The sequence below is a fragment of the Python bivittatus genome, unplaced genomic scaffold (assembly GCF_059951505.1).
Source record: "Python bivittatus isolate LINGU-HERP-01145 unplaced genomic scaffold, Pbiv_v1 ctg000330_np1212, whole genome shotgun sequence".
In the NCBI taxonomy this organism is placed as follows: Eukaryota; Metazoa; Chordata; class Lepidosauria; order Squamata; family Pythonidae; genus Python; species Python bivittatus.
The window spans coordinates 62,533,608-62,547,500 of NW_028277058.1; the positions used below are offsets into that span (position 1 = coordinate 62,533,608).

General features: G+C 51.4%; 1 protein-coding gene across 2 annotated transcripts in view; it reads left to right on the forward strand.

The window, feature by feature from the left end:
• The window catches only part of FLNC (filamin C), a 77,654-nt gene that overhangs the window by 20,513 nt on the left and 43,248 nt on the right, over positions 1-13,893 (forward strand). For both annotated transcript variants that reach the window (XM_088141473.1, XM_088141472.1), the window contains exons 2-8: positions 923-1,171; positions 6,410-6,507; positions 6,746-6,896; positions 7,623-7,741; positions 8,341-8,418; positions 8,960-9,122; positions 10,031-10,231. In XM_088141473.1, coding sequence (XP_087997599.1) covers positions 923-1,171; positions 6,410-6,507; positions 6,746-6,896; positions 7,623-7,741; positions 8,341-8,418; positions 8,960-9,122; positions 10,031-10,231 — 1,059 coding nt within the window. The remainder of the gene's footprint in view (positions 1-922; positions 1,172-6,409; positions 6,508-6,745; positions 6,897-7,622; positions 7,742-8,340; positions 8,419-8,959; positions 9,123-10,030; positions 10,232-13,893) is intronic.

A 13,893-nucleotide genomic window follows, 5' to 3' on the forward strand; every position in this document is an offset into this window, starting at 1 on the left:
CAGAATTCCCTCCAGCCCCTAATTTTTTTTTTCAGTCATCAAATTCATAAATCATTACTTCACTTTTCTCTGCTTTCAGAAAAAAAAAAGTCCATAAAAGGTTTCCAGTCTTTTTAAAAAAGTACCGATCGATTTATCCCTGGCCAACCAGGTCAGTTTCGCCACTTCTGCCGGTTCTGCCCTCTTCACCATCCATTCTTCCATTGTGGGAATTTCAGCATTTCTCCCTCCCAAAGTGGATCTCTCAGGTTGAATCGGGCAGAAGGTTATGAACCACGTGGGGAGTCATCAAACCAACTGGGTTTGATTTGTGGAATTGGAGCTGAATTCCCTCCCCACCAAAATGGGGTGGGGGTTGGGTCTGGCCACGCCCCCTTCGTTCACCTGCCCACACCCACCTCTGGGTCCCCCTGCTGGCTCCGGGCATCTCAGCGGTGATCATTTTGCAAAGTCAGGGTTATGGGGAGGAGAGGCTCTGGGGCTGGCTGGAGGGATGCCAAACAGCAGCCCATAGAGATTGGGGGGACTTCCCTGTCCCCTTTCCTTCAGGCCTCTCCCCACCTCTCAAAGGAGAGGAAGAATGACATTCCCAATTAGCCTAAGGCCAAGCTTCTTGGCGTGCAAGCTTTTGAGTCACACAGAAACTTTCCTCCGTCTGCAGACAGAGGAAGGTTTCTGTGTGACTCAAAGGCTTGCATCCTGCTCTCTGGGTCACACAGCTTCTCCGATGAATTGCCTCCCCCGAACAAGGATTGGGCTTGTGGCATGACGAATGTGCCCTTGAAGCAGTAGCCCCTTCACTGCAGGCCATCCGGGCAGGCGGGCAGCCTGGGGGGCTGGCAGCTGGCTCCTGGGGAGCCCTTCCTTCAGGTGGGCCCCGCACCTCGCCTCACCGGTCCCCCTTCTGTTTCTTCCCCTGCAGACAGCAAAGCCATTGTGGACGGCAACCTGAAGCTGATCCTGGGCCTGATATGGACCCTCATCCTCCATTACTCCATCTCCATGCCCATGTGGGAAGACGAGGATGAAGAGGATGCCAAGAAGCAGACGCCGAAGCAGCGCCTGCTCGGGTGGATCCAGAACAAGGTGCCACAACTCCCCATCACCAACTTCAACCGTGACTGGCAGGATGGCAAGGCGCTGGGCGCTCTGGTGGACAACTGTGCCCCAGGTGAGTGTGCCCAGGGGAGCCCAGGGTCAGAGTGGGGCGGGAGCAGGGGCACTGGCTGGCATGGAACAGCCTTACTTCGCCTGGCACCCTGCAGATTGATGGGTTATGCTTGCATGCCCCCAACTCTGGACCTGCTTGCAAAATATATAGCCATAAATGATATATCCGTCCATCCATCCATCCAATAACAATTGTATTGGAATTTATTTATTTATTTGTTTATTTATATATCAAATTTGTCACGGCCCATCTCATTAAAAAGCAACTCTGGGCGGTTTACAGAAGAGATAAAATCAATTAAAATGCAATATAAAAAACAGTCTTCAATACATAACAAACTCCAAGGATTTCCAAGAATTACAATCCATTCCCAGTCAAGATCATCGTGGGGAATCCTGGGCGCTGTAGTCCAGGTTCATCCGCAGGGGGGTCAAAAAGTCAAGAGGGCAGCAGTGCCCACATGATGGAAGCCTGCCCCTTTTTAAGCACGTGGCCATCTAGATCAGTCTTGACTTTCTGGACCCTCCCCACGACGATGCCCTTGAGTCCCAGCGCATCCAGAAGGCACCGGGTTGAGCAAAGCGGGCTTAGATATTCCTCCCTTCTTGCTTCCCCTGTGGAGGCTCGGTACATCGTTCAAGCGTTTTTCGGTTATCGTTCCAACAACCCTGCAGGGTTGGCCATTACGTCTGATGGTATTGGCCTCAGCTTAGCAGAAGGGAGTTGAGCCCAAGGTAATTAATTGCTTAAGGCCAACCTGGAGAGCCTTTGCAGGGAGAAAGCGCCTGGATTTGCAGCTCTGTTCCCAACCACCTGGGCCAGGCCTGCTTCTGTATTCTGGCAACAATATTCACGTGCTGCAGAAAAATATCTTTAAGGTACTTTCCAGAGCCTTGTTCGATGTCCAGAAACAGGATGGAAACTAAGCCGGGCTTAACCCTGGCCTCAATCACCACTCCGTAAACCTTTATGCCGTGTTGACTCAGAAGTAAGTCAATAAAGCTTATTTAACTCTCTGGAGAAGGTCAAGGAAATGGCGAGTGCTAAATTCTGCCCGTGCATTTTCTCACAAAGGAAATATATGCTGTCATAATGGCCAGAACCTGCCTTTTCTTTTCCTTCTGTGCTAGAAATTTGATTTTCTCCCCAGGCTTCCAATTTGGCACTTGCTGCACAGAGGACTAAATTTACTTCCTTTTCTTGATTTATTTTACTGGAATACTGCCAAATCAATAAAGACTCCTTGTTTTATTTAGCAGTTTTATTTAGCAGTTTACAACTGTCTCGATCAGTGCTTCTCAACCTCGGCAACTTTAAGAGGGGTGAACTTCAACTCCCAGAATTCCCCAGCCAGCTGGGGAATTCTGGGAGTTGAAGTTCACCCCTCTTAAAGTTGCTGAGGTTGAGAAGCACTGATAAACTAGCTCGTGGAAATGCACACCAGGAATTAGCACATCTCCGAGGCACCCTGAACTTTTACAGCCTTCCTTTAGCATGGCAAGCTCAGGATCCTAATCCCGTCCCTCTCAACGTTTCGTATTCTTAGTCCCGCCTGGGGTGCCCACAAGGTGTGGCCAAAAAGTCAAGAGGGCGGCCAGAAGAAATTGCAGTAATGCATTTGTCAGAGTGCCCAATGCTGCGAGACAGCCTCAGCGCCAGGGAGAAAGGGCGATGACGTCACGGGTGCCATGATGTCATTGCGCAAGGGACCCAATTTGCAGGATGATGGGTGTTCCACAGACGCCCACGAGTAAGAACGAATTGGGGGTCGAAGCATCGCTTGCCAATGTGGGAGAAAGCTTTCCAGGATCCCTCGCCAAACGGTGCATCCGCGCGATTAAGAAAGCGAATGAGCTCGCGCCACAAAATTATTTTTTTGATTTGGGCTGCCCCAGCCCCATTCTCCAGGAAATGCTGAATTTCTTTGCTCCGGCACATGGGATTGCTGGTGCTGCTTCTCTTCCTGCCCTTGTCATCATTTCGGGAGGGGTGTCGCATCCCACCTTGCTGGGGGGTCTGCAGGGTGTAGTCGAGAAAGTCAAGATGGCTTCCGCAGTGGTGCAGACGAAGCTCCACCTGGTTTTTATGCGCATCACGACGCGCGTAGAAAACCGGCGGGGCTGAAATGCACCATTCTGGACGCCATCTTGACTTTTTTGACCACCCCTTGGGATTCTTCTGCTCACGCTCCAAGGCGTACCGAGCACTGGCCGAGAAACTGATTTAAATGCTTTCCACGAAGGATTCAAGCCTTTCTTCGCTGGAAAAAAAGAAAGCTGATAAGGGGGGAGCTTGACGGAAGCCTATCAAATCCTGCCTGGTGTGGAAAATGTGGGAAGAACAGGATGTTTCTTTAATGACGTTAGAACAGGGGCTCCTTCCCTGAAACAAAGTGCAGGGAGTTTCGGGCCGGATCAAAAGAAGGATGTTTTTCTCGACACGTTCGAACGAGGATTTACGTACCCTGCTCTGGAATTTGCTGACTTCAGGGTCTGGTGGTAGCCGCTGTTCAGATGATTGAAACCAGTGTTCTCAAACTTGAGAACTTTAAGACGGGTGGACTTCAACTCCCAGAATTCCCCAGCCAGCCATGCTGGCTGGGGAATTCTGGGAGTTGAAGTCCACCCGTCTTAAAGTTGCCAAGAGTGAGCCACACTGATTTTTGAACTGTGTCGCACATCAAAAGGGGAAGGTTTTTGACTACACAGTCATGGTGGCCATTTTGACTTCTTTGACCGCCCAACAGATGCCCTCTGTTGCTTTTCTGCTTCAGTTCTCCATTTCCTCCTAAGGCTCCCTGACCCCCTGCTTCTTGAAACAGCCCTTGAAATTGGCAAAGATCTTTTTGGCAAGGCTGAGCCTCCTGCCCTCATTTCTGAGAGTTTCAAAGCCGGTCTTCCGAGGACTTTGAAGCAACTTGTCCGGTTGCAAATCCTGCCCTGATCATGTTCAGAAAGTCGTTGAAAGCCTGGCTTTGCTCCCAGGCTGGGGGACGGAGGGGTGGTTGAGCCCCCATGAGATGTTTTTTCATTATAGAGAGTTTGCCTCCGGGATGCTTAGGATCTCTCTCTTTATTTTTTATTTTTTAAAAAATCCTATTTTTTAAAGCGTAAGCCCCTCCCCGTCATTTCGAGTGGGGCGGCCTCTAAATTAAATTACATGAATGAATCAATCAATCAATAACTTGATCAAATAAATAAATCAAATAAGATGGATCTCAAACCCAGAACATTTTTTTAGGGTTATATTGTGTAAGATGGGCAACTGCAGAAATCTTTTAAATAAGGGTTTCTCAACCTAGGAACTCGAAGACGGGTGGACTTCAACTTCCAGAATCCCCCAGCCAGCCATGCTGGCTGGGGAATTCTGGGACTTGAAGTCTACCCGTCTTCAAGTTGCTGAGGTTGAGAAACCCTGTTTTAAATAAACAAGCCACAAACAAACATAGGGCTGCTTTCAAAAGCCGAACTTGGAGTTTGCAATGGGGCACTTTCCTAGTTGGCATTTGCAGAAGAGACTGAACTAACCCGTTTCCCGGGATGGCACAGCCCAGAGAACGAGCCCACCAAGGATCCAAAGGGGCTGGACGGTCACAAAACGCTAAGCCACAAAAGACAGTGGACCGAGGCGATAAGAAGTTATTCACCGGAGGGTCACGCAGCCCCCAGGCCTTTGGGGTGTGGTGCAAACGCCTCTTTGCTCCTTTTTCCCTTTTCGCATTTATTCACGCGCAAAGCAACGGATTTCAGCCGTTCCTTGCTGGAAGTCGGCACCCTCTTCAAAAACGCGACCTCCAAACGCCAGATTTGTCCTTAGGGCCTTTTCAAAAGCATTTTGATCGGAGGCATTTTTATTTGGGGCCTGTCGAGGAAGACTCTCCCGAGAGTGGGGCTCCTTTGCGGCCAGGTTTGGATGCCAACCGGGTTCCCGTCCTGGATTCCGCGCGCAGAGCCGTTTTGTCCTCCTCTGGCGTTGCTCGATCGCTCAGGTCCCGTCTTGCCGCAGCGGGGGCTGGCTTGGCTGCCAAGTGGCCTTTGCAACCTAAACATTCTGCAAGCAGATTTATAGCCCTGGAGGATCTGCGCCCCCCCACCCAGCTGGGAAGGCTGGCCAAATTTGGGCATACTCAGAAGCCTCGCCGGATGGGGGGCGACGGGAGACCCTGGCTAAAATGGAGTTAGTTGCAAGCTCTTCTCCTCCTCTGAGCGCAGAGGTGTGCTTTGGGGGGTTCAGAGAGCAGACCCCCTCTTCTTCTCCTTCCCCCGTCCCCCCCCCGGGGATTTCTGTCCAATATCTTGCGACCCATGCGTCATGGGGGCTTTCTCCTGAACCGATGTGCGTGCGGTTTGTCAGTGAACAAAGAGGAGCCCCTCCCTATCTCAGGGCTGGGGCGATGAGCAAGAGAAGGGCCCTCTGCCCGCGTCCAGAGGCAGCATCATCATCTCCGGGCTGGAGAGAGGAAAACCTGACCCCAACTTGTGGAGCTGAGTTGGTGACTCAGCCCCCGCCGAGTCCAGGCACAAATTAAGGTCTGACAGGCGCAGGAGCTGCCTGCCGCTCTGTGCTTCCCCTTTCGCCCCCCCACCCGCCCCCCAGCCAGGTGGCTGTCCTCCAAGTCGCAACCATTTCCTTGGGGAGGCAAAAAGCTTCCCGAGAGCTGCTGGGGTTGCCCGTTTTGGCAGCCGGACCGAGCCTGCTTTCCGCTGACCTCCAGCAGGGCTCCTTATATGTCGAAAGGCCCCTTTGCTTGCCCCGGGAACTGCAGGGCCTCCCCCCAGCCCTGGTTCCTGGCACTGGTTCCCGCTGCTCTGGGATTCCCCGAGGCAGCCTCCCTTCAGCCGCTCAGCCAAAGCTGCTGGCTGGCTGGCTGGCTTTCTCTCTCTCTCTCTCTCTCTTTCCTTCCCTCTTTCCTTCCTTCCTGAGCAACAGCCCTGTAGGGTAGGCTGGGCTGAAAGAGAGGGACTGGCCCAGAGTCCACTATTTTCCAGGGCTGGAGGTGGATTTGAACCTGGATTCCTGCCACCCCAATCCCTGTTTGTTCTCAGGGGGCCACCGAAGCAGGGTCTCTCTCTGGCCGTGCCCTGCCTGCTGCTCGCCCCTTGCAGAAGGGCATCGTTGGCATCTTCCACTCGTGGGCTGCAGCTCCTCCGATCCTTCGTGGCCGATGAAGAGGGGTGGGTGCCTTCCGGATGGCTCTGCCCCCGGCCTCCCTGACCCTCTCTCTCTTCTTCCCCCCAGGCCTGTGCCCAGACTGGGAGACATGGGACCCCAGGCAGCCGGTGGAGAATGCCCGGGAAGCCATGCAGCAGGCCGACGACTGGCTGGGCGTCCCCCAGGTACCCCTTGGAGATGGGTGGGCTGGGGACAGGGTCCTGGGACCAGGGCAGGGGAGCTCCCCGGAAAGCCAGCAGGGAGGGGGGAACAGCTGGAGCCAAACTGTGGGCAGCGCTCTTGGGAGCTTAAGAAGGGGCAGGTGGAAATCCAACAGGCCCAGCTTCTCAGCCACAAAACCATGTGGAAAAACGGGGCATCCTCTCCGAGCTCCCCACCTATTGATTCATGTCCTCTTTGCAGGTGATTGCTCCCGAAGAGATCGTGGACCCCAACGTGGACGAGCATTCGGTCATGACCTACCTGTCCCAGTTCCCCAAAGCCAAGCTTAAACCCGGAGCCCCCCTGCGCTCCAAGCAGGTCAATCCCAAGAAGGCCAAGGCGTACGGGCCCGGTAAGCAGCCCCCTTGGGGGCAGAGAAAGGGGGGGAGGGTCTCGGAGCGGGGGGAGGCAAATGGTGAGGAAACAGCTGCCCCCTCCATCCCGCCTGATCTCGCTCTTTTAGCAAGTCAGCGAGCCAGATCCTGTGGCCTGCCTTTGATCGTACCAGCTCTGAAATCAGGGCGAGAGAATCTGCTTCTCCTCAGTTCACTTGTTTGCCCCCCTGGGGGTTGATTTTCGCAACCTGGATCTTTCTCCAGCTCACAGCAGACTGAGATCCAGGAAGAGGAGCTCCCCACAGAGGGGTTGGGCAAAAGGTTTCACGGGTCAAACTGTTGTAGGGCCAGGGGGACGGTCAGAAGAGCCGGAAGGCGTGTCTGTGGTCTTGGGTCTCGCTGTGTTGTTGAAACAACCTTGAAACCCCCCAAATTTGGGAACTTTAGAACTCTTCTTTAACCAGGATTGTTAGGAAGCTCCCAGGGTGGTCTCCCTGCTATGAAAAGTGGCCTCTAGTGACTGGGTGGTTGATGCCTTCCCGTCAAGCTGCAGCTGATGTGAAACTTGGGGAAATCCTTCCCCATCCTCTTCCTCTCCTGCTCCTCATTCTTCCCCACTTCCCCTTCCCCTTCCCTGTCCTCTTCCTCCTCCTTCCCCTTCTTTTCCTCCCTCCCCCTGCCCCTCTTTTGGAGAGCAAGGCTGCCCTTGGCCCCCCCAGCCAACACATCTGATCTCCCCCCAGGTATCGAGCCCCACGGGAACACGGTGCTGAAGCCAGCCCACTTCACTGTGGAGACCGTCGAAGCTGGACTGGGAGAGGTGCTGGTGTACATCGAAGACCCCGAGGGACACACAGAAGAGGTATGCCTGGTCCGTGCCCAGCTGTGCCCCAGGGCCAACATCTGATTCCGCTGGCCTTTTCCTCCTCTGCCCCCACCCCAAATGGCCCTCGAGCTTCTGCCTGGCAAGGGAGCTGGACCAGCTGCCAGCCGTCTCAGAGCTGCTGCTGGCTAGCCCCGTTTTCTAGGGGGCCCTTCCTCCTTTTGCCTTCAGGTCTGAAATAAACCCTGGGGGTTTGAAGCCAGACGGCTTCCCCCCCGCCCCCAACTGGCTCCAAGAGAGGAAAGTGCTGGCGGGCAGGAGGCGCCCAGGCCCTCGGGCCAGAGAGCCCCCATCCTTCTCCTCTCCTCTCCCTGCCCTGAGCCACAGGATGGAGCCCCCCACCCCCACAATGACCAGGGAAGGGCACCAGCCTTTCTCGCTGCCAGGCTGGCACTGGAAGCCTCAGCTGCTCCAATTGGGGCCGCGGGGCCATGGAGGAATCAGCCGATGCCGTGACTCCCCAGGCATCTGGGGCGCATTGCTGAAGGAGCCGCTGCGGTCGTCCTGAGCGACAGGCGGCAGCTGTTGGCGAGAGCCACTGGGCTGCCCAGTGAAGCTCTCCCTTTCTTTCTCCCCAGGCCAAGGTGGTTGCCAACAACGACAAGAATCGGACCTATTCCGTCTCCTACGTGCCCAAGGTGGCCGGCTTGCACAAGGTGAGGGGGCCGCCCCGTGGCCCGGGGGCTGGCGAGCAGGATGGGGTGACCTCTGGGTTTTGGAAAAAAGACTGGACTATGCATTAAAAAATGTAGACCACGATAAAAGTAATAAAGTACAATAAGAGGCAGCAATAAAATGCAATTTACACACTGGAGAATTGATCTTCAGGACTTCCGATGAGGGCTGCCTTCTGCCAAACAAATCAAGGGGTGCCGTTTTGCCATTAGAGAGATTCCCCTGTGGCATTTCTGCCTCCTGGGCAGGCCAAAGCTTGTATCGGTCTCTCCAGAATTGGCAAGTGTTTAGGGTGAGAGCATCACTTGAGAACATCCATTTTCAAGTTCCTAGACCTCAAGGGAGAGGAGAATAAATGTGGTATTTCTCCTCGATCACGATCTTGCAAATTCTGCTCAATCACTTTGATGCTGGAGACGCACCCGCTTCAAACCCAGTTTCTCCCTCTCTGCGGGTGGGCAGCCCCGGGCTGAGTTGTCCAATTTCTCCTGATTTTCCTCCTGCTGTTTACCCCCCGCCCAGGTCACTGTCCTCTTTGCTGGGCAAAATATTGATAAGAGCCCCTTTGAAGTCAACGTGGGCATGGCTCTTGGCGACGCCAGCAAGGTGACGGCCCGTGGACCAGGCCTGGAGCCCGTGGGAAACGTGGCCAACAAGCCCACCTACTTTGACATCTACACTGCAGGTACGTGGCATTTCATCGGGTGGGAGGAGGAGGGAAAAGCAAAGTCCCCCGAGGTTATAAAAAGAGGGGCACGTTCCTTTCCCTTCCCTAATACTTTTTGGTAGACCCCCTTTTTTAGATGCTAGGAAAATAAATAACCACAGGAAATACAAACCTTGATTTCAGGACATTTCAAATCCATATTATAACATCTAAATTTGCAAGATAATTATAGAGACAGTATTCCGATCCGTTGATCCATCGATTGATCGATCCATCCAGGATTAATTACGCTGAAATATAGGAACAGACTAAGAAAATGTGCCCAAAGTGGTGGCCTCGTGGTCAAATGAGAACCAAGGGAAGAGAGGCCAGAAATTTGCAAGCATTTTTTTGGTCCAAAGAATTTCGCGAAGAATTCACGGCAGCAGGTCAGGTTATAGAAGAATTATCTTGGCTCTATCCGTCTGAAAGTGGCTGTGAATTCCACAAGCCAAGTAGAGGTTAGATGGAATTATTGCTGGGCAAGGAGTGCAACGGGTGCCATTTTGACTTTTTTGACCCTCCCTGCGGACACTCCAGTTGGGGGAAGAAGTGATATCTCAGGAAGGAGTTAAGTCAGTGTTTCTCAACCTCAGTGACTTGAAGATGGGCGGACTTCAGCTCCCAGAATCCCCCAGCCAGCATGCTGGCTGGGGGATTCTGGGAGCTGAAGTCCGCCCATCTTCAAGTCGCTGAGGTTGAGAAACACTGAGTTAAGTGACCCTTGTAATCTGTTGCAGGGAGGGTTTGGGGAAACGCTACCGATCCGTGTGTCCTGTAGCTCTGCTGTGGGGTTATTGTTCTCAGCGGCACCCCAGGCTTCCTGTGCTGAACTGGGCTGGAGCACGACGGGGAGCCGGGCAGCTAACAGGGTCTTCCGTTTCCAGGAGCGGGTGCAGGTGATGTGGGGGTGGTGATCGTGGACCCCCAGGGCCGCCGGGACACCGTGGAAGTGGTGCTGGAAGACAAAGGGGACAATATTTTCCGATGCACTTACCGACCTGTCCTGGAGGGTCCCCATACGATCTACATCACCTTCGCGGGAGCTCAGATCCCCAAAAGCCCCTTCACCGTCAACGTTGCAGAAGGTAAGACCCCCAGGCTGTTCTGAGGATCCATCCTGCTCCCCTCTGTCTCTTTCCCCTCCGACTGACCCCCGCCATGCTTGTTTGCCGTCTCGAATGATCTCCTGGTCGCTAAACCAGCAGGGGCCGTGTCTGATGGAGACACAAGGTAAAGCTTATCCAGCAAGGAAGAGTGAGAGGTAGTGGTTAGGGGTCTCCAGACCTTCTGGGTGCAGGTCCTGGTTCAGACATGGGGCCGACTCACACTGCAAAACTGGGTGGGTTGCAATCTCTCAGGCAAATCTACCTCCCAGAGTTGTTGTTTGAGGAAGACCACCAAATAACCCTCTGAGTTCCTTGGAGAAAAGGTGAAGATGTTTGCTGATGATAACAACCAGAAAGTTGCACCGTTACCCTATGGATGCCCCTCTTTCCGAGCTAAGCCCTCCTGTTTCCATGCTGGAGAAGGTGGGAGATTCCTTGGCAGGAGGGAGACACGTCTTTTTAAGTCCTGGACAAACCCTGGTCACTTGGAAGGAAGGAAGGAAGGAAGGAAGGAAGGAAGGAAGGAAGGAAGGAAGGAAGGAAGGAAGGAAGGAAGGAAGGAAGGAAGGAAGGAAGGAAGGAGGGAGTCCAAGGACAGACGCAAATTCTGAACGGAAACAGGGTGACCTGCTCCCTTGCAGTACAGCTGTGACACTTGTCTTGGCTGGACTGGGCAGTGCACTTTCTCTGCTTGAGGTTACCTATCTTGCTTATCCCTGGTTTGCTTTAAACCAGGACTGGTTGAAGAAACCACTGTAAACCCTAGTTCGGAATCCACGGGGGCTGGCTTCTTGCATCCTGCTGAGGTGAGCTAAAATCACGCCACATTTTGTCCTAGTGTAGCACCTGAACCCATTCCCCCATGGGTGATTCCACAAGCCTTGATTAAGGCGGCACATGGCTTAGCACAACACGTGAGATCCAGCCAGAGTGTTTCAGAGCTCCGTGGCCTGGAGGAACGTGGGAACCTGAAAGCAGATTTGGTACTTTCCAACTTTCTCAAAGATGGTGTTTTCCTACCTTGCAACTCCAGCGATGTTGCACCCACAACCCCATCCTCCTTCTGCTGGCTGAGGCATGACGGGGGCTGTAGTCCAACCTCTGGAGGATGTTTGTGCCCAGAGGGTTAAAAGAAGGGGGGGTCCTCTGAGCATCTGCAAAGCGAATCTGTGCAGGAACAGGTGGATAATCCGCTTCTGATTCCATTCTGCCTTCCCCAGCTGCTGCCCCCGGACGCTGGACTCCAGCTCCCTTAATTCCCAGAGCATGGCCTTGGGCTTTGTGGTCCGAGAGGGGTAGCAATTTTGCCTCTGCTTGGCAGGCCCCTTCCTGAAGAGGAGGGGTGGCTGCCCCTCATTCGTCCCTCTCCCAAGGGCTGGAGATTGACCCAGGACCTGGCACTCAGCCCCGCTTTCCTGCAGGGGAAAACAGGAACCTCTGACGCATTGATGCTTCCTGCACACCCCCCCCCCAAACACTTTTGCTAGATTTCTAACTTTCACCCGGAAACGGCTCGTGGCGCAGCCTTCTTTCCCGCCCTCTTCATGGCTTGCAGCACAATGACCCTGTGACGGCGGGTCTTCCAGAAATGCCGCTTTTAGGGTGCCTGTTTTACAGCTGTGGAAATGGACCCTGGAGCCATCTTCCCCCGATCCTAGCTACGTGGGGACCGATTAGGTTCCCAACTTGTGGGCTGCAGCCCCCCAAGGAGATGCGAGCAGTTTAGAGGAGGAGCAGGGCGTTGGTCGAAGCCTGACCAGCCGTATGCAAAGGTTAAGCACTGTCCAGCTTCACTCCCTGCAAAGTTTAAGAACTCCTGTGGCATACAGATCAAAGCTGAATTATTAAAAATAAGTGGAATGTGTAGTTCATGCTCCATGCTTACCTTAGTGAAAACCTTAGTTTTTTTAATAGTAATTTTATTAAAAATTACAACTACAATGATTTAAAAAAACCAATGCAAACCTAAAAAAAGAAAAGAAAAGAAAGAAGGTGCAGAAAATAGAAAAAATAGAAAAGAAAGAAAAAAATGAGAATATATTAAAGGAAAAGAGAGGACATATATAAAGAAGTGACTTCCCCTTTCATCACAAGTATAAACAATTTTAGTAACTTCTCACTTTGTCTTACAAATGATCTCTTCTTCCCATATCTATATATTTCTCATCTATAAACAAATCCTTAAAACCTCATCATATCAGTCCTGACGTCAGCACAATTCCATTGAGGGTCACCAGAGATAACAACTTATCTATTTTAACCTTGATCAAATAAACCAACTTTACATTCCTTCATTTTACTTCTAACTATCTTGATCTTCAGTCCCTTCAAATAATGGAAAAAGATGTTACACTTGATTTCTTTTCATTTTTTTTTCTTTGTCCCTTCTCACGAGATTCTTCAAAGCTTTAACAAGCCTCTTTGTAAATCCATTATAGGAAATTATCCAGGTCATTCTCATGGTTTGTTATTTGTATATCCCTTTTAATTATGAAGACAACAGCCGGTTTCTTTTATAAGTCCAGTGTAACATCTTTTTCCATGTCATTCTTGTTGCCTGTCATTTTTAAGTCCACTTTCAGATCAGTCTCAATCTTGTCTGGTAAAACTTATTTCATAACATCTTTTAAACTCAGTCTATCTATAGAGGCAGACACTCTTAAAATTAACTTCTGAGTCCATTGTTCAAAAATATTCTTCAGTACTGTATGTCCAATGTTAAAATATTTTGCTTCATTCTGTATTAGTAAGTCAGATTTAAGCGTTCTTCTCCTTTAATTGTAATCTTTAGTTCCTTCTAATGCCCTCTAGTGGCCAACCTTCAACGTCCTGTCTTATCATGTTTTTTTTTAAAGAATTCAAAACAAAAGCATTTTCCCAGGAGAAGGATTCTTATCATTAATTCCAAATTCTTATTTCAAATTTATCTGGACCCTTAGTCCATTTGTAACTTTCTAAAATCAAAGTTCTAATCACGCTTTTGCTGCTTATTCCAGAATTTTTTTTAATTCCTTAAACTTGTATTTAAAACTTCTTTCACTGAGGATTGAAGGAGACGGTTCCTAATAGCTGAAAGGCAGTTAATAAGCAATTTCCAAAAATGATTAAAAAAGGAAATATGCGAACCCAGTGTTCTTTCAAGGCGCTGATCGCAGACTGAGCAAGATGGTTATTCCCTTGTCTCCCAGAGCCCTTAATCCACCAGAGAGCCATGTCTTGCGGTCTTCTTGCAAGGAGCAGCTGTCTGGAGCACTTGTGGGCAATCTCAAGTCCTCTCCTTGTCTGGAAATATCTTCAGTTCGCCATTTCTTCCTTGGAAGTCCAGTACAAACCTTAGTTTTAATGGGGAGGGGGGTATCTCACCAATTTATTTATCCTGTAAGGGGGTCACCATAATGTGAAGTTTGAAAAAAATGGAGTAGCTTATTCCCAGGTGAAGGCAATCCCTCTACACGTGCTCAGAGGCAGCCCTAGGTTAAACTCGGAATCAGTTGAAAGGGCTGGCTTCTATGCAGACCTTGGGGAGATCAGCTTTCCCATTTCACAGATGGGCAAACTGAGGCTGGACACCAGTGCCTCCCCTTCAGGCTTAGCCCTGAGGGGTCTCGGTTCTCTGCTCCCCAAGATGGCTTCTAGCCACA